This window comes from Balaenoptera acutorostrata, chromosome 1, assembly GCF_949987535.1.
Source record: "Balaenoptera acutorostrata chromosome 1, mBalAcu1.1, whole genome shotgun sequence".
Taxonomy (NCBI): Eukaryota; Metazoa; Chordata; class Mammalia; order Artiodactyla; family Balaenopteridae; genus Balaenoptera; species Balaenoptera acutorostrata.
This window is the reverse complement of record NC_080064.1, coordinates 95,431,350-95,451,294: the sequence shown is the minus strand read 5'-3', so window position 1 is coordinate 95,451,294 and position 19,945 is coordinate 95,431,350. Positions and strand designations below refer to the sequence as shown.

The 19,945-nt window shown below is 39.5% G+C and overlaps 1 protein-coding gene across 3 annotated transcripts in view; it reads left to right on the top strand.

Moving 5' to 3' along the window:
* VAV3 (vav guanine nucleotide exchange factor 3) overlaps positions 1–19,945 on the top strand; it is a 389,640-nt gene that overhangs the window by 299,577 nt on the left and 70,118 nt on the right. For all 3 annotated transcript variants that reach the window (XM_007169495.2, XM_007169494.2, XM_007169496.3), the window contains exon 20: positions 9,573–9,709. In XM_007169495.2, the coding sequence (XP_007169557.1) occupies positions 9,573–9,709 (137 nt within the window). The remainder of the gene's footprint in view (positions 1–9,572; positions 9,710–19,945) is intronic.

The following is a 19,945-nucleotide window of genomic DNA, read 5'->3' as shown; positions in this document are numbered from 1 at the left end:
GGGTTCCCTGACCTCTGAAAAAGATAATCAGCACATTGAAATGATTGTCCAGAGTCATTTGCTTTCTCTGAAACTTCCAGTCAGGAATACCAACTTCCCATGCTCTTCATTTTAACTTACAAATCAATAAACCCTGTCTGCACATCTGGATGTTTTGGGCATGCAACTGAACATGCTCTCTGCTACTCAAGCAAGGGATCGCAGGAAGTAGGGAGGTCAAGAGAAAAGAGAATAATAGAGAAGAGCCGGGGAGTAGAAGGAAGAAGCTAGGGCAGACTGTTCGAGAAAGTATATGCTACTTTTTATGTTAGAGCTTGTGTTATTTTTACTCTGATTAGCAATTGATTGTATAGGAATAAAAAAGTATTTTTCCCCATAAATGATGCAAGTCACCTAATTTAAAGATATTCAGGGTGACTATAAATTATTAAGAGAGTCATTATTAATGGCTTTTAAGAAATATATTAGGAATTTTGTACCTTAAAAATAATTTTATTTCCTGCAAAATTTCAGTTACAGGTAGCATATTGATAGTTATAGATAAAAGCACAAGTAAATACAGTTTACAAGCAAGTCAAAACTAAAGATGAAGTGTAGTTTGTTTAATAAAAACCAAATTTGATTATGAAAATAATAAATGTTTATCATACAAACAGGCAGTACAAATATATAGAAAATGAAAGGAGCGGAGGCAGGTAACAAGAAAATGAATAAGTATAGAATTACAAGTCAGGGTTCATAATGTAGACTGTCTTGGCTGGACCCACTTGCTCAGCGTGTTTAAGCAAGTATAAAAAGCTCAGTAGGATGGAACAGTGAGCAAGTATGAGATTGGAACAAGATGAGATTGGAGAGTTATCAGGAGCCTGAAAATGTATGGTTTTATGGGCTGTGGCCAGAAGGTCAGATTTAATTCTGAGTGCAGTGGGAAGGGTTTTACATAGGAGAATGCTATTTTATAATATATATTTTTAAAATATATTTATATATTTTTAATATATTTATATTTATTTAAATATATATATTTACATGAAAGCAAGTTATTTAGAGAGATATACATTCCATAGGCAGAATGCAGACCATCTCAGGCGAGAGAGGTCATAATTTACATTTTAAAAAGTCATTCAGGTGGCTTTGTGCAGGACAGTCAAGGATTATAAGAGTGGATGAGGAAAGGCCAATTTGAAACATAAGTTTTGAATATGGGAGGAAGTAAAAATGGGAAGAAATGGTTGACTAGAGAGCTGATTTGGGTGTAATTCAGTGTGTGTGTGTGTGTGTGTGTGTGTGTGTGTGTGTATTTGGAAGGGTGGTTATTGGGAGAGGATAGCTACCTTTTTCCTTCTTTCTTCCAAAAGAATTCATCAAGACAAAGAACACAATCTTTGTCACCAAGGTGGTCACAGTCTAATATATAAATTCTACAAAGACTGTACATAAGAAGATGCTTATGGTCTAGTATTTACATTTGATACTAGCTAGATAAGTAATTTTGGTGCGGTAAGTGGTATTGAAGCAGGAAGCATGAGCGTCTAAGGGAGCATATGTTTCAGGCACTTAAACTCATACTTAAGAGAATGTTAGAAGGTTTTTTAGCAGAAGTCATATTTGAGTTTTAAAAAAATGAGAGGAGTGAGTTAGATTCCCGCTGTCCTTGGGTGCGTTGTAACCTGGGTGTACAGACAACAGCAAGTATATGCCAAGAAGAAGGGGCAGCATGTTAATGAGAACTTGACCTGTTTAATAAATTTCAAACAGTTCAACAGGATGCATGTATGAAAGGACTGATGAAATGGGCCAGACTCTCAAGACTGCCTATATCAATTTAAAATTTATCAGTTGCTTTCATGCGATGTCACTGGCCATGTTTCTGTCCCTGAAGTACTTCAAGGTCATTGCAGTCTGAGTCTTTATGTTTTTTTTTTTTTTAAAGGATTTTCTTTTTATTTATTTATTTATTTATTTTATTTTTATTTATTTTTTTGGCTGTGTTGGGTCTTCGGTTCGTGCGAGGGCTTTCTCCAGTTGTGGCAAGCGGGGGCCACTCTTCATCGCGGTGCGGGGACCGCTCTTCATCGCGGTGCGCGGGCCTTTCTCTATCGCGGCCCCTCCCGCTGCGGGGCAGAGGCTCCAGACGCGCAGGCTCAGCAATTGTGGCTCACGGGCCCAGCTGCTCCGTGGCATGTGGGATCTTCCCAGACCAGGGCTCGAACCCGTGTCCCCTGCATTAGCAGGCAGATTCTCAACCACTGCGCCACCAGGGAAGCCCTGAGTCTTTATGTTTATTGTCTCACTTGCCTGTTTAATTACCACCTTCCACCTCCCAACCCCCAGCTGTGCCCCAAATGATCACTGCTCTCTCCTCCGGTCTTAAACTTCACCTGATCACTTTCTAAGGAAATGCGTCCTCACCACTCAAACATACACCCTCGTCACTCTCTAAATCCAGTACCTTTCTCTAAACTCTTCTTTATATAACTTCAATCTGGTATTACTGCATTTGTTCATTTGTTTTTATGTTTGTCTTCTCCACTAAAATATGAGCTTTATGAACTCATTCTTATTTACAGCTGCAATCCCAGTGGCTAGGCCAGTACCTGCACATGATGAATAATCTGTAAATATTTGTTGACTAAATGAATGAACTCATAGAACAAAGAATGGAAATGAGGTTATTGCAGAGTGCCCTTAATCATTTTTACTTTTACTTTATCTTATTCCTTAGATAGCCTTTAAGACTGGATTATTAAAGGTTTATTTTGGTTGCAAGAAAGAAACATGCTGAGTTGTTTGGGAGATGCGGGTTTCTGCTCAGAGGGTAAGAAAACTGCCCAGGAAATCTCCTCAATAGTCACTCCATATCTCAGTACTTTCCATGAAGGGGAAAGGTACAGCAGGCTATATAAGAATCTCTCAGGACCAACAGTTCTGGAAACTAGTAATCCCAGTCATCTCTTCTTCTCTAAAGTCAGAAACCATTGTTCCCTGTTGACCTGTATCTGCCTGCTGCTTTCATGTGAGAGCAAATTGGACTGTCTTGTTTCTCATCCTCCACTGAGGGCCGCCCCTTTGGGCAGTCTCCCTTCAATGCTCCTTTTCAGCCACCCGTGTCTCACATGGTCAGCCTATTCATTGCAACCTTGGGATTAATCACCATCCCTGATCCACTCGGGTGTGGTCAGAATAGCAGAATGATGTGGTTTTAGTGATACTAACTTACTGTAGAAAGAACTTCACGTGGCCACTTGTTCACAGATCCACAGAACTGCATGGGGACGTGTCAGTCACTGAGAGTTCCATAGCTTGTCAAGAATAATTTTTTTTTTTTTGAAGTTGAGGAGCTCAAGCCTCTGTCTTTAGAATACACCAGTGGGAGTTATTATTCTCCTCCTAGAATTTCGTAAATCTTGGGGAGCTCTCAATCTTTCCCCACCTGAAGGAGAGTTCTTCCTCCTCTTTTCCTGCTCCTCAGGATAACACTGCATACCCAGCAGGGATTCAGATGATCCCCAAACACGTATCAGTTGATATCAGGAGACCTCTCTCTGCCACAACCTTGTACCCTGCAGGTTGCAGAGAATGACTGGCCTGTACCCTGGAGGACTGAACTAGGAGGCAAGTCTAAGAGTTTTATAAGGTAGAGACATAGGTGGTTGGACTAGGTGACAGAGCTCTTACCTTGAAGTTGTGTAATTGTGTTCTCTTTCTGTCTTTAAAGAAGATCCTGAGATGATAGCTCAGGCTGTGCTCCTCAGATGGCCCTCCTCCCACCCCTAGGAGTGGTGGTTTTCTAGGGCTCTGACAAATGGCACAAGCTTTGAGAGCTTTGATTTTGTTTAAGATTTTAGGGAAACCTCATTTTTTTGTCACTAAAACATACTTATTCAACAGAACAGAATGTTAAATTTGCATGGATTTTAAAGTAACACATGAAATTGTATAGTTCTTTTATAATTGGTAGCCTATAAAATCTTTTTAATAAATAGAAAAAATTTCCAAAAGGAATTATTATATCTTTCACCCTTGATTCATTAATACTCCAATAGATAGTGCCAAAGAGTGACTAGGCAGTGTTTATAAAGTTGGAGGAAAGTATCTCTGTCTGATGCTTGTTTTTATGTGAGCAGTGACGGTGCTGTTTCCTTCATTTGACTCATCATTGTTTATAAAAGTAAAGTAGGATCCTCTGGGTGAAAATCTTCAAAATCATTGAGTGTTCCCTGTGTGAACAATTAGTTCTTTAGACCAGTTTGTTTTCCACCAACTTGTCTGCTTCTGTTGTAACAGATGGTTTCCATTATAAGGCTCCACGTGCTCCTCCGTGAAGATCAGTAAGTGAAGGAAGGTGCACGGCTTCGCTGGGAAGAGCCCTGGAAGATGTGATGGGCAGGGGAAGCTCAGCATCCCAGTCTGCCTCACTTGCCAGCAGTTCAGTCGACTCAGCCTGATCATCAGACCTGCTGGTTAGATTGTAAACTTGCACCAGGAAGAGCTGAGATGTTAAAGAGGATCTAGTTGGCAAGAGACCAGGCAGCACAGTTGTCTCAAATGCAAGTTTGGAAGTGGTGGATGTTGGTCATGGGGCCTGCTGATGTCCCCATGAGGATGTGATTCCCACACCTGTCTAGCATTTGGAAACCACACCTAGGAGACTTACAGAAAAGATAAGATACATTATTTCAGGGTCCTACTGAAGACTTAGCAAAACAATTCCCTGAAATTTTTATTAATAGGCGTATTTGGAAAAAGGTCCCCCTGGACAAGAGCCCATGCCCAATGGTATTACTGTCTTTAGTTCACCTGTCTACTCAGTGCACTATAGGCTCTTTGAGGGCAGGAAGCCTGGCCTTGCTCTGTTCTCAGGCCACCATGCCCAGCACTTAGGGAGTGCTTCAGACATTTAAGGAATGAATGAATATGTTATGCTTGTGATCAGTTTCTCAGGATAAGCTAACCACATCCTCTGACATCTTGCAAAACTAATTATTTTTTAATGTGGCTGTGTTTAGATTTTAAATTAGGCCTCAGAGGTGAAAGGCCAGTACCATTACTGACAGCTCATTTATCTAGTACACAGCACTCTGCTCTAAGTTATTGCCCTGGGGAAAGCCATTGCATTAGGGCAGTGATATCAGCCTCCTGAATAGATACTAATCTCTATTGTGACGGTCACTCTTCTCAGAAGTCACAGTGGCTGATACAGGTACAGTAGGCTAAGTTCATTGAGGGTTTATGTGTAAATTATCAGTGAAATAGTTTATATCTAGCAAATTTCCAATAGAACTCTACCTAGAATTAACTCCTTTTTAAAAAGTAAATTTTAAATCATTTCTTGGCATATATCACTCTTAGTGGTATTGAATTCAGATTTGAAAGGAAATCTTGCTTCAGATCCCCTTTTTAAAAACACCTTTGTATTGTTTTAGAAAACGCTAGCATTCCACATAATTTACACTGGCTTCAGTTTTATTTAACGAGAACCCCATGACTATTACTGGAGTATAACCGTCATTTTAATATTGTTGATCCTTCTGTTTGTTAACTCTTCATGCATAAGGATGACTTGGGGACCTTGTCTGATGCCAAGACTAAGCATAATTGCTAGTGTGAACAAAAGTTAAAGGGCACAATTGTCCACAAGTTATACATTAAGGATATAGTTGGCTGTACATCAGAGCATTTGTTGAAGGGAATAAAACAAGCTGAAATGACTAAACATTTGGCAGGAGATCTAATTTTGTCTCAGCCATTTTAACTATATTCCCTTAGATAAGGATTATTGATTATATAAAGTTTTGGGAACTTCCACAGTTGCTTACCTGTACATGTTGGCATTACATATGATTATTTTGCATTTAATATCTGAAGGTCGTTGCAGTATAACTTTTCAGATTTTGAAGAGCAGCCTTGTAATTATACCAATATATCCATTATAAATTCAGTTCTGGAGCAGAAAGAAACTAAACAACTATTGGGTCCATGTCTAACCAAGAAGAAAAAAGCAGCTTTCTGGGATGAGTTATGAGTTTATAATATAATGGAATTTACATGTTTTAATCAGTTTTTAGAATAACTTTTAGCTATTTATTTCTGATTGCTCAGCGTCAATGAGGGAAACTACAGTTCTTCTTTTGTAGTTTTATACTGTTTTGCATCTCAGAATGCCTTGAAGTATGGATAACCAAAGGAAAATAAGATTTTTTTTAAAAATGAGGAACTAGGAATTTTAAGCCTGAACAAATTTTGAAAGGCTAATCTATAAAAAGGAGAATTGCCTTCTTCAGCATAATTCCAGATGGAAGGAGGCAGGTCAACGGAGAGAAGTTAGAGTTTTGAGTAAGTTTCAGATACAGCTTGTTAATAAACTATATGCAACAATGACAGAGTTGTCATAGGAACGTGTAGTGAATGTTCTGTCCTGGACATTTTTAAACAGAGGTTAAAACCTGTCAGATATTTTATAAGGGGAGAAGAAAACCTACATTAAATCAACACTAAATGGCTATTTGAAATATGAACATCTGTAAATCTAATTTCTTCTCTCTTCTTGATCTCATTTACGAGGTGTGAATGCCTGCTTTGGCAATAGATTATGTCAACAATTATACTGATGGCTGAGTGCTGACATGAAGTTTAACCCACTCCCTCTCTTCTTATTTTAATTGCATTTTTATCTCTCAGTTAATGTGATTATGTTCATATTCTTAGCAATGTCACCACATCTTTTTTTTAATAAAAGGAAGGAATATAAAGGGGCCTTTTAGAAAGCAACCATTCATCCCACCAGTACTGTAAAACTTCTACTATATGCAGGTGTCAGAAGCAAGGGGCAGAGTGTCAGAATTCATCCTGTCCCTGTGCCCTTGTTTCATTCCTTTTATCTTTCCATCTCCATAGATAGCCCTGTAGCCCTGACAGGTCATCCTGAAATGAGATGTGCTGACCAATCAGAAATAAATAGCCAAAGATGATCCTAACAAATAACTAAAAGATATAAATTCCATTATAAGTCCATAACTCATCCCACAAAAAAGCATATGAGTCAGATAAACATTGTATTTTGCAAATCACGTATGGCTGAATTCAGGCCAGTAGCAATGTCCTTTTGACTATTACCTGGGCTCAACCATAATTCTTGGCGAGGGTCACACAATTTTTGTTTTAGGAATGAGATCAGCAACACACACTATGCTCGTGTGCTACTCAATCAACTTTCCAAAAGAAGCTCATAACCAAGAAGAAAGTAATAGCAGAAAAGATAGAGTCAATGAAAAAAATCAGGAATAAATAAGACTATGAAAACCAAGTCCATCATTCTGAAGGTTGCTTAGTCCAAAGTAAATCGTAAGACTAGAACTTGGGTCTCATTTCTTGACCAAAGTATATTAATATATGTACTACTTTCAGTTTTAAGTATCATGATTTTAGTAGGTCATGTGTTATGGGCATTCTAGTCCAGTGAAAAAGATAAATGAGGCAGCATTTTGTTCTATACCTGACACTTCATAGCCTTTGTATGTAGCCTGAGCATTCTGTATTTTAATCCCTAATCTATATTTGGCTGGTGAAATGTGATCAAACTTAATTTTTCTTCTTAAATACTCTATGCATTTTCAATCATTTCTTCTTGAGAATAACTTGGACATATCAGCAATAAGAGAACTACTGTTTCCACCATCTGTCACATGGCACTGCTTCTTTTTCACCCTGTGGGCCTTGTCTACAGAGACAATTGCAGTGAAGGCCAGGGCCCTTCCCACTACTCACCTCGTCCCAGTATTTAAGGTCATGTCAGCTCTTTCAGGTTTAAAAACTCTTCTTTCTTGCCTTCAGCCTTTATCTAAAAATTGACGTAAAAACAAAATTATCAAGGGATCCTTCTGAACAAAATGCTTTCCTTGCTCTAGCAGTGCTCAGGAAAACTGAGGCTAACTGCAATTCTGGCCCCTCAACATGGGATAACTATCATGCAAACCATCCTCCTTTGAAAAAATTCTGCTTTAGACGGCATCCTCTTCCATATGTTGAACTTCTAAATCCATTTTGGTGTGCATGGGATATTTAGGTTCCATTTTATATTAACAACAGTATCTTAATAAAAACTGTAAAATAAGCTCTTTCTATGCTCCGGGAATTTACAGTGTGTTAAGATTGAGTCTGATAAACACTTGTCTGAGAAGAGTTCTCTTCGAGTGTTGTTTTGGAAAAGACAATAAAGTCTGCTGTTTGGGTGAGGGCGCCGCCACCTTATACCATCTGGTGGAGAAATACTCCATGAGAGATATGGGATTAAAGTCATCCCTCTGGGGTTCTGTGGCACAAGAACTGAAGAAAGGGGAGATGTGGCAGCTCATAACATGTCTTGGCAGTTAACAGCCGTTCAACTGGGGTGAAGGGCACGTTGCTTTTCAGCCTTCTGCCTTCAGATTGACTGGGTTGTTGAGAAAGTGTTGACTAAAACTTTTCAGTTCTGTTTAGTTTATAGCCACACTTGTTTTCTCCCCTCCTGGCATGGTTATTGAAAAATGGATTTTGAGGACTTCATTAAACTGTTTGCTGGAGCATTTCATTTAGATATCGAGGTCCTTTCAAGGTAACTTGGACACCTAGAACTGAATGACTGTCATTCATCCTCCTCTATTTAGTGCAACATTTCCAGCCAATTATAGCTTCACTGTGTTCAATCATTAGAATAAAAATTCTTGAAGTGTAATATGTGATGACTTAAGTGCCTCAACGTGTAACAGATACCCTGTTTATGAGCGATCTGTCTCGTAGGCAGGAGCAGTTTTTCCACCTCCAGATGAAAAGGTGACTGTGAGGTGGTCCATTTGTGAGGAGTCTCGATGCAGTCAGGCCCGGGTGCAGTTGAAGCTGCCGTTCGCAAAAATGAAATACTGAACTGAGGCCTTCATTGCCCATTCCAAGAAATACAGCAAAAAGGCCTGGATCTGTATTTCAAGTCTTGTTGATACTATTGGCTTAGACATGTTCCTGTTATTGGGTCTCTTTTGCAAGCCTAAACTTGAGCCTGAAGAATTTCTCCATATAAATGTCTTAAGTATTGCAGTGGCACATCCATCACCTTTTTGCTTTTGAATTACAAAGATAACCTTAAGATATGAGCCTTATACTGGGCAATGTGATACGTACACAGAAAGGGTGAGCCTCCTTAGTGATGAAATCAGCCAATGCCCAAGAGGAAAATAATAGGCAGAAAGGATAGAGAGGATGAAAAAATTGATTCTTTTCCATTAAACTGTACGTGACGTGTTTTTTATGAAGCGGGCGTCAGCTGAAAGAAATATTTGTTCAACTAAAAAGAGATTGATGGTGAGGGAGAGGAAAAGAATGTAAGGAATCAGGGGATAAATATGTGTCTTATTCCATAACCATCTCCAATAATGAGAAAGTTGAAAAGCATTCCATTGTGGTTACCTCAAATGTTTCCTTGGACTTGGTGCTCTTAAAACTCTTTAATGTTAATAATAGCTTTGGTTTTTTTAAAAGTGCATTTGGACTTCACACTTTATAATTTTCTCAGTTCTAAGAGTTGTGTTGCTTATTTTCAGGTTTACCAAAGATGCAGGCCATTAGGAACTATACTGGAATGCCAGCCCCCGCTCTTCATGAAGGACCCCCGTTACACATCCAGGCAGGGGATACAGTTGAACTTCTGAGAGGAGATGCACACAGTCTGTTTTGGCAGGTACTATCCACATTACAGTTTTTTAGATTTAACGGATGATTTATTACCACTTGGAGAATAAAGCTCCTATCTTTAGAAACTGATTGTATGCTTTCAGCTTCAGAAATTTTACATGATGTGAGGAAAAATTTTTTTTATTCACCACTCTCAAATTTACCAATGCTAAAGTGGCAATGAGTGTGAGAACACTAAAGAAAATAGTATCTGTGCTATGAATCAGAATTACCATTAAGAATTCGTACTTTGACAGAGCATTTTTTCCACAAGTAGGACCTTGGGTATCATCTAATTCACATGGCTTTCACATATTAGCACTTCACTTCAGAGGAACTACCTTACTTGCTTGCCAGTGGCCATTTCTGGCCATATTTCATTTGTGCCTACTCACAGTAATACCTGAAGCTATTAGAGGTACCATGGGCATTATTTATGAAATAAATAAAATGTGGAAAGTAAGTGAGTATGTTGATGTTTGCTGGTGATGAAATCTCTCTTATCCAGTTAGCCTGCTTTGGTTCAAGGGTTTTGTTAACTGAGGTAAATATGGTATAGTGTTAAGATTTGATAGAGCTTGATGGTAGAACATTGCTGTTCATTAAATTATTCTGTATTTTCATGTATATGTTAGAAATACTTCCCAACATCTTAAAGAAAGAGTGTTAAAAGTGTTGTGTGTTGAGGAAGAAAAGGGTGGGATCAAGAGAAAGCTTAGCACATGAGTGAAATTTTCTAGGGGTGAAGAGACCAGAAAAGGACTGTTAGATAATAATCCATTGAGCACATGTGTAAATGATAGCTATTTTGTTTGTACAAAACTATCTTATTGTCCGCCATCTTGGTATAGAAGAATGCCCCTAAGTTGGACATTTAGCTCCAACCACATTTCAGTTTCTGTAGCCAGTGGCTTTTCCAGAGCTCCACCATCCTTCTTAAGTATCCTACTCTTCTCATACCTCATTCTTCCCAAAAAAGGAAGAGAGAGAATGACAGACTTAAATTCTACTAACTCTTCCATCCACTCCTGCATCTCCCAGCCCAACCACAAAACACACCTTGTGTACGCATAAGAGTCCTCTTATTCAAGGCTTACCTTTTGCTTGGAGTTTTCCATCCCACATTTCATCAGTTGGCTCTTGACCCCTACATTTTCAATTTCATTCTCTCCACTGGCTCCTTTTCTATAGCTTATAAATATGCTCAAGCTCCTCCTATCTTAAAACACATATAACTCAACACGTTGTCTAGTTATGTCAGTCTCCTGCTCCCTCACTCCCTCTCATCCTCTCCCTCTCCCGTTCCCATAGCTGAACTTCTTGAGAGAGTAGTCTGTACTCAGTCTCTGCCTCCTTATGTCCTATTCGTAATGCAGTCTCCTGCAGAAACTACTCCTACTTGGATTACTAATACCACTTTAAAAAAAAATAACAACAACTTTGAGATATATAATCAAGTACACATACTTAAAGTGCAGTTGAATTTGATAAGTTTTGTCAAATTTATATATAAGTGGAAGCACTGTTACAGTCAAGATGATAAAATCAGCCCCCAAAGTTTTTGTGTGCCCCTTTGTAACCTCCCTCCTACCTCTGCTTCTTGCCCTTCCCCAATCCCCAGCCAACCGTGGTTCTGCTTTCACACTATGAATTTGCATTTTTCAGAATTTTATATAGTACATCATATAGTATGTATTCTTTTTTGTATGGCTCCTTTCACTTAACGTAACTATCTCAAGATTAAAACGTGTTACTTTGTGTAACAATAGTTCTATCATTTATTTTTAACTGCTTTATTGAGGTATGATTAACATACAAAAAGCTGTACATACTTAATGCATACAGCTTGATGAGTTTGGAGAAACTATCGCCACAATTTATGCCATAAACATACCCATCACTTCTAAAAGTTTCCTCTTATCCTCTTTATTTTTTATTTTATATTTTGTGATTAACAACATTCAACATTAAGATCTACCCTATTAGGAAATTTTTAAGTATATAGTACAGTATTACTAACTATAAACTCTGTGCTGTTCAGTAGAACTCTAGGAGTTATCCGTCTTGCATAACTGAAACTTGTACCCTTGACTACTCCATCCCCATTTCCCGCTTCCCCCATTCTTTGGCCACCCCTGTTCTACTCTCTGCTTCTATGAGTTTGACTATTTTAGATTCCTCATATAAGTACAGGAAAGACTTGGAAGCAACCTAAATATCCATCAATGGATGAATGAGTAAATTAAGAAAATGTGGTATATAACATAATGGAATACTATTCAGACTTTGAAAAGAAGGAAATCCTCCCATTTGCAAAAACATGGAAGAACTTAGGCGACATAATACTAAGGGAAAGAAGTTCTTTCTTTTTATTGCTGATTATTATTCCAGGTATGGGTTTAGCACAGTTTATCCAGTAGCCTATTGAGGGGCTTTCAGGTTATTACTGTTTTGGGCTGTAACAAATAAGCCGCTATGGGGAGGACCTTCAAGATGGCGGAGGAGTAAGAGGTGGAGATCACCCTCCTCCCCACAAATACATGAAAAATATATCTACATGTGGAACAACTCCTACAGAACACCTAATGAACGCTGGCAGAAGACCTCAGACTTCCCAAAAGGCAAGAAACTCCACACGTACCTGAGTAGGGCAAAAGAAAAAAGAAAAAACAGAGGCAAAAGAATAGGGACGGGACCTGCACCTCGGGGAGGGAGCTCTGAAGGAGGAAAGGTTTCCACACACTAGGAAGCCCCTTCGCGGGCGGAGACTGCAGGTGGTGGAGGGGGGAAGCTTCGGAGCCACGGAGGAGAGCGCAGCAACAGGGGTGCGGAGGGCAAAGCAGAGAGATTCCCGCACAGAGGATCGGTGCCGACCAGCACTCACCAGCCTGAGAGGCTTGTCTGCTCACCCACCAGGGCGGGCGGGGGCTGGGAGCTGAGGCTCGGGCTTCGGAGGTCGGATCCCAGGGAGAGGACTGGGGTTGGCTGTGTGAACACAGCCTGACGGGGGCTAGTGCGCCACAGCTAACTGGGAGAGAGACCGGGAAAAAGTCTGGAACTGCCTAAGAGGCAAAAGACCATTGTTTTGGGGTGCACGAGGAGAGGGGATTCAGAGCACCGCCTAAACAAGCTCCAGAGACGGGTGCGAGCCATGGCTATCAGCACGGACCCCAGAGATGGGCATGAGATGCTAAGGCCGCTGCTGCTGCAGCCACCAAGAAGCCTGTGTGCAAGCACAGGTCACTATCCACACCTCCCCTCCCGGGAACCTGTGCAGCCCGCCCTTGCCAGGGTCCCGTGATCCAGGGACAACTTACCCAGGAGAACACACGGCGCGCCTCAGGCTGTTGCAACGTCACACCGGCCTCTGCTGCTGCAGGCTTGCCCTGCATTCTGTACTCCTCACTCTCCCCAGCCTGAGTGAGCCAGAGCCCCCTAATCAGCCGCTCCTTAAGCCCCCTCCTGTCTGGGTGAAGAAAAGATGCCAGAGGATGACCTACAGGCAGAGGCAGGGCCAGATCCAAAGCTGAACCCCGGGAGCTGTGCGAACAAAGAAAAGAAAGGGAAATTCCTCCCAGCAGCCTCAGGAGCAGCTGATTAAATCTCCACAATCAACTTGATGTACCCTGCATCTGTGGAATACCTGAATAGACAATGAATCATCCCAAAATTGAGGTGGTGGACTTTGGGAGCAACTGTAGACTTGGGGTTTGCTGTACGCAGCTGACTAGTTTCTGATTTTTATGTTTATCTTAGTATAGTTTTTAGCTCCTGTTATCATTGCAGGATTTGTTTATTGGTTTGGTTGCTCTCCTCTTTTTTTTTTAATTACTTTTTTTATTTTTTCATTTTAATAATACTTTTTTATTTTTTATTTTAATAACTATTTTATTTTATTATTTTTTTCTTTCTTTCTTTTTTTTCTCCATTTTCTTCTGAGCCATATGGCTGACAGAATCTTGGTGCTCCGGCCAGGTGTCAGGCCTGAGCCCCTGAGGTGCGAGAGCTGAGTTCAGGACATTGGTTCACCAGAAACCTCCTGGCCTCACATAACATCAATCAGCAAGAGCTCTCCCAGAGATCTCCATCTCAACGCTAAGACCCAGCTCCACTCAATGACTAGCAAGCTCAAGTGCTGGACACCCCATGCCAAACAACTAGCAAGACAGGAACACAACTCCACCCATTAACAGAGAGGCTGCCTAAAATCATAATAAGTTCACAGACGCCCCAAAACACACCACTGGACGCAGTCGTGCTGACCAGAAAGACAAGATCGAGCCTCATCCACCAGAACACAGGCACTGGTCCCCTCCACCAGGAAGCCTACACAACCCGCTGAACCTACCTTACCCACTGTGGGCAGACACCAAAAACAACGGGGACTACAAACCTGCAGCCTGTGAAAAGGAGACCCCAAACACAGTAAGTTAAGCAAAATGAGAAGACAGAGAAATACGCAGCAGATGAAGGAGCAAGGTAAAAACCCACCAAACCAAACAAATGAAGAGGAAATAGGCAGTCTACCTGAAAAAGAATTCACAGTACTGATAGTAAAGATGATCCAAAATCTTGGAAATAGAATGGAGAAAATACAAGAAACGTTTAATAAGGACCTAGAAGAACTAAAGAGCAAACAAACAATGATGAACAACACAACAAATGAAATTAAAAATTCCCTAGAAGGAATCAATAGCAGAATAACTGAGGCAGAAGAATGGATAAATGACCTGGAAGATACAATACTGGAAATAACTACCAGAGCAGAATAAAGAACAAAGAATGAAAAGAATTGAGGACAGTCTCAGAGACCGCTGGGACAACATTAAACGCACCAACATTCGAATTATAGGGGTCCCAGAAGAAGAAGAGAAAAAGAAAGGGACTGAGAATGTATTTAAAGAAATTATAGTTGAAAACTTCCCTAATATGGGAAAGGAAACAGTCAATCAAGTCCAGGAAGCACAGAGGGTTCCACACAGAATAAATCCAAAGAAAAACACACCAAGACACATTAATCAAACTATCAAAAATTGAATACAAAGAAAAAATATTAAAAGCAGCAAGGGAAAAATAACATACAAGGTAATCCCCATAAGGTTAACAGCTGATCTTTCAGCAGAAACTCTGCAAGCCACAAAGGAGCGACAGGACGTATTTAAAGTGATGAAAGGGAAAAACCTACAACCAAGATTACTCTACCCAGCAAGGATCTCATTCAGATTTGACAGGGAAATTAAAGCCTTTACAGAGAAGCAAAAGCTAAGAGAATTCAGCACCAGCAAACCAGCTTTACAACAAATACTAAATGAAATTCTCTAGGCAGGAAACAAAAGAGAAGGAAAAGACCTACAGAAACAAACCCAAAACAATTAAGAAAATGCTAATAGGAACATACATACTGATAATTACCTTAAATGTAAATGGATTAAATGCTCCAACCAAAAGACATAGACTGGCTGAATGGATTGAAAAACAAGACCCGTATATATGCTGTCTACAACAGACCCACTTCAGACCTAGGGACACATACAGACTGAAAGTGAGGGGATGGAAAAAGATATTCCATGCAAATGGAAATCAAAAGAAAACAGGAGTAGCAATTCTCATATCAGACAAAATAGACTTTAAAATAAAGACTATTACAAGAGACCAAGAAGGACACTACATAATGATCAAGGGATCAATCCAAGAAGATATAACAATTGTAAATATTTATGCACCCAACACAGGAGCACCTCAATACATAAGGCAAATGCTAACAGCCATAAAAGGGGAAATCAACAGTAACTCAAACTTAGTAGGGGACTTTAACACCCCACGTTCACCAATGGACAGATCATCCAAAATGAAAACAAATAAGGAAACACAAGCTTTAAATGATACATTAAACAAGATGGACTTAATTGATATTTATAGGACACTCCATCCAAAAACAACAGAATACACTTTCTTCTCAAGTGCTCATGGAACATTCTCCAGGATAGATCATATCTTGGGTCGCAAATCAAGCCTTGGTAAATTTAAGAAAATTGAAATCGTATCAAGTATCTTTTCCAACCACAACGCTATGAGACTATATATCAATTACAGGAAAAAAAACTGTAAAAATACAAGCACATGGAGGCTAAATAATACACTACTAAATAACCAAGAGATCACTGAAGAAATCAAAGAATACCTTGAAACAAATGACAATGAAAACACGATGACCCAAAACCTATGGGATGCAACAAAAGCAGTTCTAACAGGGAAGTTTATAGCAATAGAGTCCTACCTCAAGAAACAAGAAAAATCTCAAATAAACAATTTAACCTTACACCTAAAGTAATTAGAGAAAGAAGAACAAAAATGCGCCAAAGTTAGCAGAAGGAAAGAAATCATAAAGATCAGATCAGAAATAAATGAAAAAGAAATGAAGGAAACAATAGCAAAGATCAATAAATCTAAAAGCTGGTTCTTTGAGAAGATAAACAAAATTGATAAACCATTAGCCACACTCATCAAGAAAAAAAGGGAGAAGACTCAAATCAACAGAATTAGAAATGAAAAAGGAGAAGTAACAACTGATGCTGCAGAAATACAAAGGATCATGAGAGATTACTACAAGCAACTATATGCCAGTAAAATGGACAACCTGTAAGAAATGGACGAATTCTTAGAAAAGCACAACCTTTCGAGACTGAACCAGGAAGAAATAGAAAATATAAACAGAGCAGTGACAAGCACTGAAATTGAAACTGTGATTAAAAATCTTCCAAAAAACAAAAGCCCAGGACCAGATGGCTTCACAGGTGAATTCTATCAAAGATTTAGAAAAGAGCTAACACCTATCCTTCTCAAACTCTTCCAAAATATACCAGAGGGAGGAATACTCCCGCACTCATTCTATGAGGCCACCATCACCCTGATACCAAAACCAGACAAAGGGGCTTCCCTGGTGGCGCAGTGGTTAGGAATCCGCCTGCCAATGCAGGGGACACGGGTTCGTGCCCCGGGCCGGGAAGATCCCACATGCCGTGCAGCGGCTAGGCCTGTGAGCCACAACTACTGAGCCTGCGTGTCTGGAGCCTGTGCTCCGCAACGGGAGAGGCCGCAACAGTGAGAGGCCCGCGCACCGCAATGAAGAGTGGCCCCCGCTTGCCACAACTGGAGAAAGCCCTCGCACAGAAACGAAGACCCAACACAGCCAAAAATAAATAAATAAATAAATAAATTTATTAAAAAAAAAAAAAACCAGACAAAGATGTCACAAAAAAAGAAAACTCCAGGCCAATGTCACTGATGAACATAGATGCAAAAATCCTCAACAAAATACTAGCAAACAGAATCCAACAGCACATTAAAAGGATCATATACCATGATCAAGTGGGGTTTATCCCAGGAATGCAAGGATTCTTCAATATATGCAAATCAATCAATGTGATAAACCATATTAACAAATTGAAGAATAAAAACCATATGGTCATCTCAATAGATGCAGAAAAAGCTTTTGACAAAATTCAACACCCATTTATGATAAAAACTCTCCAGAAAGTAGGCATAGAGGGAACTTACCTCAACATAGTAAAGGCCATATATGACAAAACCACAGCCAACATCGTTCTCAGTGGTGAAAAACTGAAACCGTTTCCACTAAGATCAGGAACAAGACAAGATCGCCCACTCTCACCACTATTATTCAACATAGTTTGGGAAGTTTTAGCCACAGCATTCAGGGAAGAAAAAGAAAGAAAAGGAATACAAATTGGAAAAGAAGAAGTAAAACTGTCACTGTTTGCAGATGACATGATACTATACATAGAGAATCCTAAAGATGCTACCAGAAAACTACTAGAGCTAATCAATGAATTTGGTAAAGTAGCAGGATACAAAATTAATGCACAGAAATCTCTTGCATTCCCATACACTAATGATGAAAAATCTGAAAGAGAAATTAAGGAAATACTCCCATTTACCACTGCAGCAAAAAGAATAAAATACCTAGGAATAAAGCTACCTAAGGAGACAACGACCTGTATGCAGAAAACTATAAGACACTGATGAAAGAAATTAAAGATGATACAAACAGGTGGAGAGATATACCATGTTCCTGGATTGGAAGAATCAACATTGTGAAAATGACTATACTACCCAAAGCAATCTACACATTCAATGCAATCCCTCTCAGGGGCATTTTTCACAGAACTAGAACAAAAAATGGCCAATGGCATTTTTCACAGAACTAGAACAAAAAATTTCACAATTTGTATGGAAACACAAAAGACCCCGAATAGCCAAAGCAATCTTGAGAAAGAAAAACGGAGCTGGAGGAATCAGGCTACCTAACTTCAGACTCTACTACAAAGCTACAGTAATCAGGACAGTATGGTACTGGCACAAAAACAGCAATATAGATCAGTGGAACAGGACAGAAAGCCCAGAGATAAACCCACACACATATGGTCACCTTATCTTTGATAAAGGAGGCAAGCATATACAGTGGAGAAAAGACAGCCTCTTCAATAAGTGGTGCTGGGAAAACTGGACAGCTACATGTATAAGTATGAAATTAGAACACTCCCTAACACCATACACAAAAATAAACTCCAAATGGATTAAAGACCTAAATGTAAGGCCAGACACTATAAAACTCTTAGAGGAAAACATAGGCAGAACACTCTGTGACATAAATCACAGCAAGATCCTTTTTGACCCACCTCCTAGAGAAATGGAAATAAAAACATAAATAAACAAATGGGACCTAATGAAACTTAAAAGCTTTTGCACAGCAAAGGAAACCATAAACAAGATGAGAAGACAACCTTTAGAATGGGAGAAAATATTTGCAAACGAATCAACTGACAAAGGATTAATCTCCAAAATATACAAGCAGCTCATGCAGCTCAATATCAAAAAAACAAACAACCCAATCCAAAAATGGGCAGAAGACCTAAACAGACATTTCTCCAAAGAAGATATACAGATTGCCAACAAACACATGAAAGGATGCTCAACATCACTAATCATTAGAGAAATGCAAATCAAAACTACAATGAGGTATCACCTCACACTGGTCAGAATGGCCATCATCAAAAATTCTAGAAACAATAAATGCTGGAGAGGGTGTGGAGAAAAGGGAACCCTCTTGCACTGTTGGTGGGAATGTAAAGTGATACGGCCACTGTGGAGAACTGTATGGAGGTTCCTTAAAAAACTAAAAATAGAGCTACCATATGACCCAGCAATCCCACTACTGGGCATATACCCTGAGAAAACCGTAATGCAAAAAGAGTCATGTACCACAATGTTCATTGCAGCACTATTTACAATAGCCAGGACATGGAAGCAACCTAAGTGTCCATCGACAGATGAATGGATAAAGAAGATGTGGCACATATATACAATGGAATATTACTCAGCCATAAAGAGAAATGAAATTGAGTTATTTGTAGTGAGGTGGATGGACCTAGAGGCTGTCATACAGAGTGACATAAGTCAGAAAGAGAAAAACAAATACCATATGCTGACACATATATGTGGAATCTAAAAAAAAAAAAAAAGGTTCTGAATAACCTAGGGGCAGGACAGGAATAAAGATGCAGATGTACAGAATGGACTTGAGGACACGGGGATGGGGAAGGGTAAGCTTGGATGAAGTGAGAGAGTGGCATGGACATATATACACTACCAAATGTAAAATAGATAGCTAGTGGGAAGCAGCTGCATAGCACAGGGAGATCAGCTCAGTGCTTTGTGACCACCTAGAAGGGTGCGATAGGGAGGGTGGGAGGGAAACGCAAGAGGGAGGGGATATGGGGATATATGTATACGTATAGCTGATTTACTTTGTTATACAGCAGAAACTAACACAACATTGTTAAGCAATTATACTCCAATAAAGATGTTAAAAAATAAAAAAAAGAACATATAATTCAGTCTAGGTCTTGTTAGTTCAGTAGGCATTTTATATGTAAAACTGCAGAGGACATTTGAGTAGGGGAAACAAGCTAAAATAGACAAAAGGCAATAATAGCAAGATGGGGTATTTCGGTAGTGGTGAGAAAAGGCAATCCCTGCTTTTTAAATTTTCAAAATCAACATAATCTACTTCATGTGTATTGAGAATGTAAGACAGGATTTAAGGGTATGGCGTTTGGAAAAAATTGTCTGGGTTGAAATCCATCTTAACCAACTACTAAGTGCTGTATATATTTGAGCAAGTTATTTAACTTCTCTGTCCCACAGTTCCTCAGATGTAAAT